The sequence below is a fragment of the Phycodurus eques genome, chromosome 3, assembly GCF_024500275.1.
Source record: "Phycodurus eques isolate BA_2022a chromosome 3, UOR_Pequ_1.1, whole genome shotgun sequence".
NCBI lineage: Eukaryota > Metazoa > Chordata > Actinopteri > Syngnathiformes > Syngnathidae > Phycodurus > Phycodurus eques.
Genome location: NC_084527.1, coordinates 11149399 through 11164356, shown reverse-complemented (window position 1 = coordinate 11164356; position 14958 = coordinate 11149399). Strand labels below are relative to the sequence as shown.

General features: G+C 39.9%; 2 protein-coding genes across 3 annotated transcripts in view; both read right to left on the bottom strand.

The window, feature by feature from the left end:
- kcnip3b (Kv channel interacting protein 3b, calsenilin) overlaps window positions 1–8489 on the bottom strand; it is a 51704-nt gene extending 43215 nt beyond the window's left edge. Inside the window, exons 1-2 of one of the 2 annotated variants that reach the window (XM_061672015.1) lie at window positions 7704–8489; window positions 5482–5529 (exon numbers count right to left, since the gene is read on the bottom strand). The gene's annotated coding sequence lies outside the window, so the exon portion shown is untranslated. The remainder of the gene's footprint in view (window positions 1–5481; window positions 5530–7703) is intronic. The other variant, XM_061672016.1, reaches the window with a different exon arrangement.
- Window positions 8490–9475: 986 nt separating this feature from the next.
- Window positions 9476–14188, bottom strand: pcna (proliferating cell nuclear antigen). The gene is made up of 6 exons (XM_061673413.1): window positions 13773–14188; window positions 12070–12167; window positions 11936–12003; window positions 11667–11861; window positions 10587–10710; window positions 9476–9858 (listed from the first exon to the last, which is right to left on the bottom strand). The coding sequence occupies exons 1-6, from the start codon at window positions 13991–13993 to the stop codon at window positions 9782–9784; spliced, it is 783 nt and encodes a 260-aa protein (XP_061529397.1). The 5' UTR covers window positions 13994–14188; the 3' UTR covers window positions 9476–9781.
- Window positions 14189–14958: the final 770 nt, after the last annotated feature.

Genomic DNA, 14958 nt, shown 5'->3' with positions numbered 1-14958 from the left:
ACATTAAGCTATGTTACACATGATCATAGGCTTAAGGCAAATGAAGCAAAGGGGCACCCGCGACTTATTATAGAGGTAGGTTCGGGGTGCGGAGGGGGGGGGGGGGGGTCAACTTTGTAGCCGTGGAAACAGTTGCTAAGGAGCAACCTGTGGTATCCCCGGACACAGAGGGACAATTACACTCAGTGGTCACAATAATAGGTACACCTGTACTAATATATTACAAGCGCCAGCACATGTGCTTTGTTAAAAGTACGCCTTCATAAAGTTTTATAACGCGAGAGAATTTAACAATATGTTGATTATTGTGGCCATTGGCGGTTTCGAGCTTGAATGGTGCCTGAAGACTGAAGATTGAGGCACTTTATGTAAAATAGCTGCCACTCTTAAAGTAGAAGCAAATAGAAATTGTAAATTTGACACATCACAGAAAAGAGTCTTGTTAACAAGTCAGACGATGAATGAACGAATTAAAAAAAAAAAAAAAAAAAAGGCAAATATGTGAAATCAGGCTTCTAAATGGTCAGGAATTGAGACACTCTTTCAGCTTCCAGGCGCTTGTAGGCGTGTCGCTAAATGCTCTCAAAACCCCACCTCCCCGGAACTTTCAGCTGTCAATCAAAGACGTGCGTTCTCTCTCTCATGGCTCCTAAGCGGAGAGAGGAGAATTCCCAGCAACGGACATTGCACACGCTCTCACGGGCTGCAGAGAAAGCAGCCTCTGAGCCGGTATAATGACCATCAGCCGTGCCGACGAGACAATTTTCCCTCCTTTGAAATTCAGCGGGACAACGCTTCTGTGGCCGCTGGGGTGAACCATAAGCGGCCACAGTAGCACAATGCGCACCGGACCCCTTGGATGATTTTTGCAATCTGCAATGGAAAAGGGGGATGGCCTCATGCTAGAAAGTATACACCCTAGCCTGCTGACATCACGAGGCCACGCCCCCCCCCCCAAAAAAAATCAGGCCTTCTGAGATGATGAAAAGGAATTTTCAGCTATATCTCAACAAGTCATCCCTATATTGTTCTCAGTCTGCATGTTTTCAGCACTTACCTTCAAACATGTATAATGTATTTAGAAACAAAACACGAGAATGAGTTTAGTTCAACTTTAAATGGTGAACGCCGTACTTTCTGATGTTGATTCTTTTGTTAAAGCCACTAAGGTGGTGTTCATCCATCCAGTCATCTTTTTTTGTAGCGCTTGTCCTCATTAAAGTCACGGGTGAGCTGGAGCCTATCCCAGCTGACTTTGCGCAAGAGGCAAGGGAAAGAACATGCAAAATCCGTTCAGAAAGTGTGAGATACTAGTGGTGGTGTAAAAAGGCAAGATAGTTTACAAAAAAATTCCAAATTCCAAAAATATGAAATGATGTGGGGGCTCTTTTCTCAAATTGAGGGGCTAGAATCACACACTTAAAGTACAGTATCTTATGTGTGACTATTTTCAGCATCACTAACTTGGCAATGAAAACGAGCCATTAAGAAAACAAAACCACAATTAACTATGGACTTTTTGTCCCTAATGTACAAATTACGTTTTAGGAGATTCTTGCACGTCGACACCCTTCATCCTCCTCCTCCGCTGTCTGGTATCCTGTGACAGGTCTACTCTTTCTGTACGAAACAATCGTGACAGAAAGCAAGGACAAAGAGGACATGTCATTATTATGCCAATGCTGGCGGGGATGACATTGCGCACAGTCACAAATACACTCGTGCCTGCTGTGAGGCACGCCGGGTAGAATCAAAGCGAGGCTGTCGGGGGGTGATGAAGGGAAGGGAATCCCCTTATATCCTGACACCTGGAATATTTTAATGTGTGTGTGTGCGGGATGTGTGTGCCGCCGCCATGTGCCGTTGAGCATCAATAATCCATGAAGCCACAGCTCTGCGGGTTTATGCAAGAGAGTGTCACAGGTCTTGAGAAACGGGATGGTGGACCCACCCAAACCCACTGATGCTGTTCCAAAAGAAGCTCGGTCTTCTTGTCATGTGATGTGCTCACTCGTCACTCTCAACAATTAATTTAACAGTGAACACACTGTTAAAGGACAAGCTTAAAAGTCAAACACTATACAAACCAGAATACATCCCATTGGAATCCATCCATCCCTCATCTATAGTACGGGCGAGAGGCATCACACTTTTCCACGATTGCATGGGAACAAAACTTTTCTTCTTACTCCTTTACAAATCAAAGCAAAATATGTTAAATTCTTTTTTTTTTTTTTAGTACGCCAGTTACATAATGTATCGGTGCACAACATAAGACGAATACACTGCTTTGAAATAATAAAGAAGGACACATAATGATCATATACAGTGCCATGAAAAAGTATTGGCCCCCTTCTCAAATTCTATTTTTGCACAGTTTCCCCACTTTAATGTTTAAGATCATCAAAGAAATGTAAATATCAGACCAATATAATGCTGTTTTTAAATGGTGATTTCATTATTAAGGGAAAAAAACTATTGAGTTACCTGGCCTTGTGTGAAAAAGTAATGACTCCCTAAACCTAATACCTGGTTGGGCCTTCCTCAGCAGCAACAACTGAAACCAAGCGTTTTCTACAACTGTCAATGAGTCGTTCACATCTTTGTGGGGATATTTTGGCATACTCTTCCTTGCAGAATTGTTTGCAGCAAAAATGGAGGGTTTACGAGCATCATCGGCCTTTTTAAGGTCATTTAAGTCTGGACTTTGAATAGGCCACTCCAAAACCTTTATTTAAATAGATGAACGAAGATACATTATTTATTGTAAATATATATTTTTTAGCATTTAAGTTCACAAGTATATACAGTAAATGTCTGGAGGTAATCAGGCTTGGGTGTGCTCAGTGAAAATTAACCAAAAATTATGATTAGCCACAATTAATTAATGGTTTACTGATGATTAATTGTTTTTACGCACAGGGCCAGGTTTGCACCATTCAAATACTGCTTTTTGAGTTCGCTTGGGTTATATTTGTCTGACATTTACATTTGTTTGATGATCTTAAACATTAAAGTGGGGAAACTATTCAAAAATAAAATAATCTGAGAAGTGGGCCAATACTTTTTCACAGCACTGTATATAACGAAGTCAATCACACTTCTGGGATATCAACCTGATTAATGAAGCCATTTCACCTGCTGTTAGAGAGACATTTATGAAAACATCCCGATTAAGGAAGGATTTGAATGATGACAGGTGATGAGTTTTCCTCTCCTCCTCCCTGTCCTCACACATTGATTTCTAGTTTACACATATATTCCTTGGCCACAAAGGTTTGCAGCAGTGTCAAGTGGAAGAGACGCCAAGAGACATCCTGAATAAGAATGGGCGATTACCGAAACCAGGTATCTATAACGGGCCAATATTGGCCTTAGTTCAAGGTATCGGGTGCTCGTGACTGGCTGGCGGTAAAGAAAATGGATGGATGGATGTATCCAAAGTACTAACGGTACGGGTACTCAGTATCGGTAGGTACTCAAGAGTAACTACTCGTACTCATATCAGTCTGAAAAAATTGGTATTGAACATCTTTAATCTTGAAGTAACTTTAGTTTCAGTAACAGCATTCAATGTCAATGTCAAAATGCTGTGGCCACAAGGTTTGTAGTGTCAAGAGCAGGGAAGCGATACCAAGAAAGAGGCGAGTCTCTCAAAACAACTTCTGTTTTGAGTGAAAGCATTCCGTGATTTTGTGTAGGACGTTGTCTACATCTCTCCACCGTTTGTGTTCAAATATCCGTTGCTTCTAAAACCGCAACTATCGATGCTAACCGTGAGCATGTCAATGGCGTTTCGCATTGTTTGTTAGCATTAATGTAAGCGGCAAAGCTCTGTGATTGTTTTAAATACTCAACGTGTAATTCTCTCTTTTTTTTTTTTACAGTATGTTTAGTTTGACAGTAAACTTCAACTCGGAAAAGCATTAAACAATTTATAGCCTCTTTTTGGATGAATTGTTCAATATTTGACAAACTGCTGCTTATTGTGAAATGAGTTTAACCGAGTTCACTGCCAACACACAGCTCTGGTATCTCAAGCAAAAACAAAATCGACTGAATAACAGCTTGTGGGTCAGGTCACTCCTATCACAATCAATACCTACTTTTGTTTTTTAAAATTCATTATTTATGTATTTATTTATTTATTTACATACGGAGAAAGCTGCTATTTAAACAGGGGAGTGTTCACTTTCTAAACACAGTGAGAGAGACAGTCTGCATACCCCTAATCACCCAGACTAAAATCCCCTGCCACTGTAAAAGCAATTTAATGGCTGCCCAGACAGATAAGAAGAAGAGACGAAGGAGCGCAAGGTCAAGATAACGGGCTGGAGATCAGGTGATAGGAATAGAAGAGGTCAGCTGAGAATTACACATAAAGGAAATTTAACTATGTTTGGTCTTATGTTCATACATTTACTTTGGCATCCTTAGTGCAGTTTATACCCACTTCATTAAAGAAACAGCCTGCATGTGAAGATTAATTATACGAGCAATTGCCCATATGACGTTTGTAAAGAGATTGGTGTTAACCCTTTCATCAGGGAAGGAAACAGATTTTGTAACCGGAAGTTCAAAATGGACCACATATACCTTATTATGAAGTAAGAGAAGCACATGACTCTCCCCAGCCAATCAGCGAAGAGCTAAAATAAGTAAAATAAACAAAGCCTCCTTCGTCAAGCCTCCCGGAATGATGGCAAGCTCCGAGTTATTGCACTCAGTCGAATGATGACTGTAAAGACGCTTCTCCCGCCTGAAACAAGGCCACCTCGCCTTGTTTCCGCAGAAACTCAGCTTCGTCTTCTTGATTTGGCGAAGCTTGTTTTCCTGCTTCCTCCACTTGCGAACCACGGATTCGTTGATCTTGAATTCTCTTGCGGCTGCTCGATTCCCATGTTCCTCCGCGTAACTAATAACTTGCAGTTTAAACTGTGCTTTGTAAGTGTGTCTCTCCGTAGGTGCAGTTTTCGGGAGTCCTTAGCCAAACTATTGCACACACCGAAACTATACACATACTGGGGGCGTGTCTTTAGCGTCCTCTGTCATGCACACCCTTCCTCCTTTACGCCCGCAAGCTGTCCTCAGTCACGTCCGCCTTCCTCTATATAAGCAGCGTGTCGGCAGGAAATGCTCCCAGCGGAGCGCTCATCAAAGTCACACAACAACATTTACAGATTTTGGAACTCGGTGCACACATAAGGTGCGCCGCATTATAAAGCGAGCCGTTCATTTTGGAGAAAATTTAAGACTTTTAAGTGCGCCTTATGGTCGTGAAAATATGGTACTGTAGTTATTAGGTCAGTGACATTGAGATAAAGAATTCCCGGTATTATTAGAGTGTAAAACTCAATTATGACTCTGCCTTTTTTATTTTGATTGCAGGAAGTAATTAAAGTGAACCTTAATGTCACTGGTTAATTAAAACTCTTAAAATGACTACAGTGTTTTTATCAGTAATATCAGTGGAGTACTTACAGTACTTTGCCTCAGAGGACACACTCGCCTTCCCTCACTCAGGACGTCCTTTTGTAGAAAAAGACAAAGAAAAGGAAACATTTCAGGACACTGTTGATAACAGGCAGGGATTTAACATAGGAATTATGATATAAAAATGTCCATCAGGTGTATTTGGCATAAATAACCCCCCCCCCCCAAAAAAAAAATAAAGCCCTCTTTTTTCCCTTTCTTCCTGAAGGCTCATTATAGTTGAGCCATTTCATCTGATGAATTTTCATATTGCAGAGTGAGGGATTATGCTGGCAGACACTTTTAATCTGCTCTTCTCTCCCTCTCCAGCACTGTCATTTCATCCTACACTTTATTTTATTTTATTTATTTATTTATTTAAACCAGGCGGCTGTACTAATACAACCATGATCACTTGGAAAGAGAAAAAAAAAAAAATAACTCCTTAAAGTTAACATCCATCCATCCTCATCCTGATTTGGGTCACAGGTGAGCTGGACCATATCCCAGATGATTTTGGGCGAGAGGCAGGGTACACCTTGGACTGGTCGCCATCCCATTGCCATTTTAAACCTACGCAAGCATTGGGAGAACACGCAAAACTGGGCCCGAGCTGACATTCCAACCACCAAAAGTGGGCTTTACCCGATCAGGATTTTTGGGGCCGATCACCGATCAGTGAGTTGATCACAAGATGAAGGAATGTGTCTATTTAAATGACCTGTTTATTTACTGTATATACTTGTGTACTTAATTGCTCCAAAAATATCCATCCATCCATCCATTTACTGAGCCGCTTATCCTCACAAGGGTCGCAGGAGTATTGGAGCCTATTCCAGCTATCTTCGGGCAGGAGACACGGTACACCCTGAACTGGTTGCCAGCCAATCGCAGGGCACACATAAACAAACAACCATTTGCACTCACATTCACACCCACGGGCAATTTAGAGTCTTCAATTAACCTGCCATGCATGTTTTTGGGATGTGGGAAGAAACCGGAGTGCCCGGAGAAAACCCACGCAAGCACGGGGAGAACATGCAAACTCCACACAGGTGGAGCCGGGAATTGAACCCCGGTCCTCAGAACTGTGAGGCAGGCGCTCTAACCAGCCGACCACCGTGCCACCTCCAAAAATTATATTTACAATAAATAATGTATCTTTGTTCATCTATTTATGCTAGTGAGGCATAGTGACAGACAGAACAAATGAATGGTCTTCTATTAGATGGCAGGAAGTACATACACTAATTCATGTGTCCACTTTTTGTGACATTTTTGTTTGTCGGTGTTGAGATTTTTCAATTGTAAAATATGTTCTTTGGCTCCATAAAGGTTGGAAATCACTGCTCTAGTCAGATCGTGTATTCTAATCATTCAGGTCAAACCAACATTACATGACAGAAATAATGGGTGCTAACTTACTGTCATTAAATTACTTTACTTTTAATTAAATGACTTCACCCACATCGAAACTTTAGAGCATGATTTGACAGAACGGTGGCATGTTTACGTACAACCGCAACCGCAACGTACTACCACTAGCTTGCTAGGCTACATAACGTTTTGTTGCCTGTTTGCGAGCCGTATCGTATGCAAGTTGTGTATTTAAACCTACCACATAACTTTGCCTTTAATTCCGCTAGGTTAATGTTAACACATAATGGGAAACACAATAGCCAGACTAACGAATAGGATCGAAAGTGCTTTAAGCGATGGATATTTGAACACAAACGGTGCAGAAACACATGTAGACAGAAAATAGAGCAATACTCTCAGGCAGATTTTCGTTATCTGGATTAAAAAAAAAAAATAATAATAATAATAATAGTACTGCAGATTGCTGGGTCACTTACAGTAGTTGAGTACAAATGAAAAAAAAATGATATTACTACATGGAGCCCAAGTCACAGGCCAAAAGGAGCCACAATGAATTACTCATGATGCATAAACTGTTTAATTCTTTACATTCTATTTATGTTATTACTATGTAGTGGAACCTCGATAAAACAGACTATTAGGGGCGGGGAGTCGTCCGATATAGCTGTCGGTTACATTGGAGCACTTTTTTGGATACCATATGCTCTCATATTACTGCACAGTACAAAATTATTGTTTTGTAGGCTTTTTCATGGCCTAAAACTCCCAATACAGTACAAAGTTTATGTAAATAAATATTGTTTTAAAAACCTTGATAATGTTTGAAAGTTTCACATTTTATTCAAACTTACCTTGCTTGCTTGGTCATGGTGATATTGTGGACGTACAATACTCATTGTAGGCGAGTCGCTTTCATGAGCCGCGAGGAATTCCTGTGCTTCCTGTACCAGTAAACAACAGCGGCCAATTCTGGAACTCACAAACTTTGACAGCAGTTTAAGTGACAAATGGAAACTATTTTTTGGACATATTGTTCAGTCCCGACTTTACGTTTGAGCCGATATCCTTTATATCGGGGTCCGTTTTATCGAGGTTCCACTGTAACGCAAACTATTATCAGGGGTGTCAAACTCATCTTTGTCATGGGCCACATCGCAGTTATGATTTCCCCCGGAGGGCCGCTATTACTGTGAACCCATATAAACGAAAAGATTACCTCATATAACACAGTATACACAACACATTGATGAATAACCAGTTTTGAAATCCGAAGCCTATAAGAACATGTTTTTCAACTATTACATATCTTTTCAAAGGGGTATTGGTAACAAACAAAAAAATGCTTGCAAATATCTCAATGTTATTACACCAGAACACAATTAGCCATTTTGATTTGCTTTTGCGGGCCACATAAAATGATGTGGCGGGCCGGATCTGGCCCCTGGGCCACCAGTTTAACACGCGTGTATTATATAATGCTATTTTCCTGAGCGTGCAAAGCTATGTGCTATCACTAGACTCAAGCCTCTCGTGCTTAAGTTAGCACGTTTTATTTGTCACCAGGACTTGAAAGTACGTGTTAAATTAAAATGTATTTTCTAAACAAATTGTTTTTATTATTATTTGTAATAACATTTTTCAATACAAACATAATCTATGTTGTAAATAAATATCGGTGCTTTTTTAAATTTGAGAAAAAAATAAAAAATATTGTTAGCATGCTCAGCTAGTTGCTATCACTAGCCTGCAGACTTGTGCTCCTAAGTAAGCACATGCAAATTGTCATTAAAATGGTAGCGTATGTGTTCAAACCACATGAGTTAACACCGCAGGCAGAAGCAGTTCGAGTCCACAACCAGATGATAAAGCTTAGTGAAAAGATTAAAACTATCTGACCCAAAAAAAGGGGACAAATTAGCAGATTTACTCGGTTTGATGGATGATGGCTGCCTTCCTGGCCGGTCGCGTAACTCTCTGGCTCGCTGCCTCCTAAAACTGAATGATGTCATTTCTCTGAATTCTAAACCAACTTGTCAAGCTGTGGAACGGATCTATTTTCAATGAAAGTCACAAAGACAGACGAGCTGAGTGGACCAGCTGGCTGTCACGTAACAAGAAAAATAGAAAACCAGCGACATCTGGTGGACAAAAGCAGTATCTCCAGTATCTTTTACTAATTTACAAACTTATAAAAATATAAACACAGAGCAACCCATTTTTGCCATTTCGAAAATTTGTTAGGAAACTGTACACAACTTTCAAAACGTGACTCAAACGCTACGTGTAAATTTTTTCCCCTGAGTTTTCAAACTTTACACCTAGCAGGACCATAATCTCCAACATTAACAGACTGTACCAACAGTAGACCTAATGGTTTATCCCAAAAAAGGTTTTATTCCTAAAAAATATTATTCTAAGCCAATGTAACATTGTACAGTTCGAACATGGAAACAAAAATAATTCAATAAAAATTTACTACAAGTTTGAAAAGTTGGGAGGAGTGTGTGTGTGTGGGGGGGGGGGGGGGGGGGGGGGCAGAATTTGGACACCCTTGGTAATTCATGTTATTTGCATCCCAACTCGTATGACTTGAATTAAAAATGCAAGAACCACGGACCTGTCAAAAAGTGGATCATTTATTTGGGATCGAGTTACAGGGTACACAAAAAAATGGGAGTTGACAGCACGAAACCACAAAGTATTTACAAATGTGTATCTACAACAACAAACTGCAAGTGTGGATGCAAAAAGAGATGCAAATTGACAGCGAGACTCTAAAGTGCTGACATTTCCTCACAACTGGGAACGCATGAAAACGTTTTCAAAATGTTGACACCGAAGCTCTCGCTGCATGAGCCAGGAGACCACTTGATACTAGACCGAGTCTTCTGCTTCTCTCGTCTCCTTTTTTTGTTGACCGTCGGACTGCTTAGGAAGCCTCCTCGTCGATCTTTGGCGCCAGGTAGTATTTGACGTGGCCCATGTCAGCAATCTTGTACTCCACAACTGCAGAGATTGACGCAAAAGTTAACAAATAAAAAAAATTATAATCATGTAAAAAGGGGGTGGTCAGGGTCATTGAGAAAGCAGACAAGCAGTAAACCTGTGCAGAGGTACCTCGACTAATTGACTTTGAATACAATAACCATGCTTGTGACTCAAAATATACCTCAAATCATCTTTTCCTCATTGACATTAATGAAAATAGGCCTCCCAAAAATGCTACTTTTTAAAAAATAAAGAAAATGGAATGTAAAGAATTAAAACTGTTTTTGCATCATGAATTTATGCTTCACTCCAATGGCCATTGTGCTGCTCCTGCTGGTGTGAACCTTGGCCTCCAGAGGGCAGTATAATCCATAGATATAATACAACTAAGTTACAATAATGTCGTATTTAGCAGTGCATATATATTATATGCCTGTGATTGTTGTATATGGTTTTGCTGCACGGTTTGTGTTCAAATATCAGTTGTTTAAAGGTTCACAGCTACCACAATACCGACGCTAGTTTCATTAGCCCATCTATGGTGTTTCCCTTTACGTGCTAGCATCAAGCTATGTTATGTGATTTGTCTGAACACACAACGGGTAATTCTTAGTTTTAACAGCAAACTACAACTGTGAGTAGCAATAAACAACAGTCAAGTGACAACTTAACTCTGAGATCTCGCAAGTCGAGGCACTCATAAATCAAGGTACCACTGTTTTTGCCCCCGCAGACGCATCTCTTACCGAGAGGAATGTCGGCCGACATGCTGAGGGTGACCGTCTTGGATAGGGGCGTGGCTTTGGTGAAGAAGTTCAAGTAGTTGAGGGCGAAGATGAGCTGAACTGGCTCGTTCATCTCAATAGTCACCTGGAAACAGACATAATGCATCATACATAGACACACTACATCAGAATCAGAATCATCAGAATCATCTTTATTTGCCAAGTATGTCCAAAAACACACAAGGAATTTGTCTCCGGTAGTTGGAGCCGCTCCAGTACGACAACAATCAATTTCTGTTTTATTTTATGTGGCCAATTTAAAATTTAAATCATGTTTTCATTTTCATAACCTAAGTTACTGGACATAAAATTCCTCTAAACATTTGAAAACCATGTTAACTTTTAAATGTTTAAATTAATTCATGTGTACTTTTAAATTCCCTTAGATTTGCTTTGCCGTTTAATTATTTTAAAAGTAAATTTAAACTCAACTTATTTTTCTGTGGCTAAAAAAAAATATATATATAATTAAAAAATCCATAACCCATTTGAATCTTTTAAGATAAATTACATATTTTAAGAAATCTTTAAAAAAAATTTACTTAATCTATAACATAACCACTTATATTTAAAATATACTTTCACTAACTACTTAAAATTCACAGATTTATTTTTTGGTGCAAAATTATAATTTAAAACATATCTAAGTCAAAATGTTTAGATTTTCTTTTGCAGCTGAATGATCATTTTGAATCCCTTGAATTCAATTTTATTCAAGCCTTTTTTTTAAAACTAAAATATTTGCAAATTTATTTGCAATTTAAATTCCCTTTGATTATTTTTGCATTTACTTTATCGTTAGCGAAACTCAAATCGAGTATATGAGAGATTTTCACTCACTCAAGTCAACTCAAACTTTTTGATTAGTTTTTTTTTTTTGGGTAGCTAATTCATAATCGAAAACCCCTCAACTTCCTTTTTGTTTGAGTCTTTTATAAGATAAATTACAGCACAACTGTGACTTTTAATTCATCAATAACTTGAATATTTCAGGGCATTTATTTGCAATTTACAAGAGAGTTCAATTTTGGCTAAACTCACTGCCTCCTCCTCCTTGTCCACGTTGCTGGTCTGGGACAACTTGATGTTTCCGGTGCCCAGCTCTCCGTTGGCGGAGAACTTGACGCCGTCCTTGGCGCAGGAGATCATGACGGCGTCGCCAATTTGCGAGAGGTCGCGGCAGATGCGGGCGAACTCCCCCGACGGCATCTTCACCACACAGCTGTACTCCTGCTCCTGTGCACACGACCCAAAGCAGGTCAGAAACTGTCTTGTGGCGTGGATACCAGAAACCCGCAGCACGAACTTACCGGAATTCCCAACTGCTCCACGTCAAGGTCCATCAACTTCATCTCGTAATCAGACACTTTATCCTGGTCTAAAAAAATTAATTAAATGTTAAAGAAGAATGGCATCAAGCAGACCAGATTGTCCTCCAACTTACTGACGGTCTCGAAGACGAGAGCGAGCGTGTCTGCGTTGTCGTCGGCTCGGACGGTGATGATGTCTTCATTTGCGGCGCACTTAAGGATCTTGGACATGCTGGGAAGAAAAAAAAATAGGGGGAAGTTAGCCATCATTCAAGGGTCAGTGGTTTTTCAATTATGGTTTAAAACAAAGGGAGGAGCAAATTTTGTGCGAAAAGGTCACACTTTAGTTTATTTACTTAGTTGTTACTTTATTTTATGAGACGAGGTCATTCATATATGTGGCAAAAAGAATGTGTAAAGCACCTTACAACATAATAAAATTTCAAATCGTATTCTTTAACTACAATTTAAAAAAAAAAATGGGATAAAATAAAATAACGTGGGCACCAACTCAGGGAATCGTCGCCAACTATTTTGCTAATTGATTAATCGCATAATTGCCTAAGGCATTTCAACTTTTTGTCAAAATATCAAATGTGCTTGCTAAAAATTGTGTTTAATGTCCAAAGGTGGAATTGAGGCAACTTGGCTCTTCCTGTTTGCTGAATTTGATTGTTTTTTTCTCCCGTTTTAAAAAATGACTTGGGGGGGAAATTACGCTACTAGACTAATGATAACAAAGGTTAAATGTTAAGTAATTTTTAAGTAATGAAGTAATTTTTATGTGAGCTAATCGCAAATAACCATTTTAGGGAAAAGCTTGATGGGTCGGATTAAAGTACGGTAAATTATCTTCAAACGTTAGTGTGCATGTATGTTTATATACAGGGTGAGTAGCTGCTCCCCTTTTTTAAGTACTTGTAATTTATTTCTTACAAGAAATGAACATGAGAAGAAAGTGTATTCCATGGAGTTTCATTTAAAATTCGATATGGGCACCAGCATTAGCCACCAGTATTCTCAAGCCGCCAGGGAACCGCATAAACTGATTTCACGAGCAACTCTCGTATTCTCCCTTTAAGTTCTTCTAAAGTCGTTGCTTTGGTAGAATAGACTTGCCCCTTTAACCGACCCCACAGGGAAAAAAAGGCGCAGGGTGTTAAGTCAGGCCTTCTGGCTGGCCACTCATACACCAAAAAAATAAATAAATTAAGAAAAATATTACAAGATATGAATAAATAAGTATTTGAAAATAGTGAGTTACTTTTCAATCACCCTATATATATATATATATATATATATATATATATATATACACACATTATATATATATATATACACACACACGCGTGGCTCATGTCATTAAAAACAGATTTAAAATAAACAAACATTTTCCCCCATCTGACATATGCAAACGAGGGGCATCCGTCAGAGTGACGTCATTATCGGAAGTGCAAGTTCCCGGGTTCAACCAGTATTCCCGCCAAGTCTCAAATTGGCGCCCAAGTGACGTCGACTCGCGATGACAACTAAAGCCAACGACCATCGTTGTAACAAAGATTTCTCGCTCTCGAGGGGATTATTAATGTGATAAAGCTCGTAAAATACACTTCAGCAGTTAATATGAAGCAAACGGTAGTGTTTTAAAGTTTGAGGAGGAACATGCCCGGGCAAATCCTCTATGATGGCCGCATTCATTCTTTCCACCCAAACTCGCACTTTCGTTGTCAGCGCCACAAAAATGACAACATAGTCAAACCACGACTTAAAAAAAAAAACCGTTGACGTCAACATTAAAACAGTTTCGTCGGGCAAAACTGCGTGTAATTAGTCCAACCTGCTTAAGTTGACTCCCATGGCGAGGTTTCTGTCGCAGCGGTACGAGTCGAAGCCGTCGCTGCGCAGGGTGAGCTGCACCAGGGAGACGTGAGAGGAGTCCATGCTCTGCAGCGAGATGCCGGACGAGCTCACGTCCCAGCACGCCTCCGTGATCAGATCCTTCAGGGCCTCCAGCACCTTCTTCAGGATAGATCCCTGGACCAGACGAGCCTCAAACATGCTTGCTCTTGGCTAATTTGTTGAAGGGGAAGACTGGAGGAAAACGGAGGTGTCGGGCTGAATTCTTCGAAGGCCGAGATTTGAAATTATGGCCAACAAAGATAGGCCTTATGATAAAAGTGCGTAGTTAGTCCAAAGCAGCGTCGTCACACCGCGGAAGGAAGGTTTGAGCCGGCTACGCGCGCAGTTCCTGTGTTATATTGATTCGGCGTCTCGACGTCATTTCCGCTACCGGTGTAGACCACGCCTTTCCTACCTAACCAAACGTGCCCACGAGGCGCCCATTTTTGAGAGGTCAGTTCATCTTTGTTAAACTATTTCACATTAGGCAAGGCAAATAAACGTATTTATACAGAGCATTTAATACACAAGGTACTCAAAATGTAAATGCTTTAAAGTGCTCACACTTTGTGCTGACTTCACTTCTGTTGGCAATTTATTCCATTTGTGTGCAGCATAACAGCTATGATACTTCACCAGGTTTGGTTCGGAATCTGTGCTCCACTATCTGACCTGAGTCTGTAGAGCTCAGAGCACTACTGGATTTATATCCCATTAGCATTTATATGCCATATATTTATATCCCACATTTTGTTCAGGACTTAAACTATTTAGTGATTTATAGACCAGTACTATCACTGAATTAGAAATATATCACGACATAGACCAGTACTATCACTGAATTAGAAATATATCACGACAAAGCAACAACAAAACATCACAAAAAGTACATTTACTGAAATTCAGTCCAGTGTGTCCAAATCTGTCTCTCTTGCCCATGTCTTCAATTCTCCTAATTCTGTAGAACCATCGTCCTTTCCTCAGTTCCCACTGCTTTTGGCATTTTCTCCTCAATTTCTGTTCAATGATACTTCTATGCTTGTTTTGTTGACTACAAAGCTATTGTTTCGTTGCATGAATTGCAACAGGTGGTTAATTGACATCTAGTGGATGAGCAATTTATT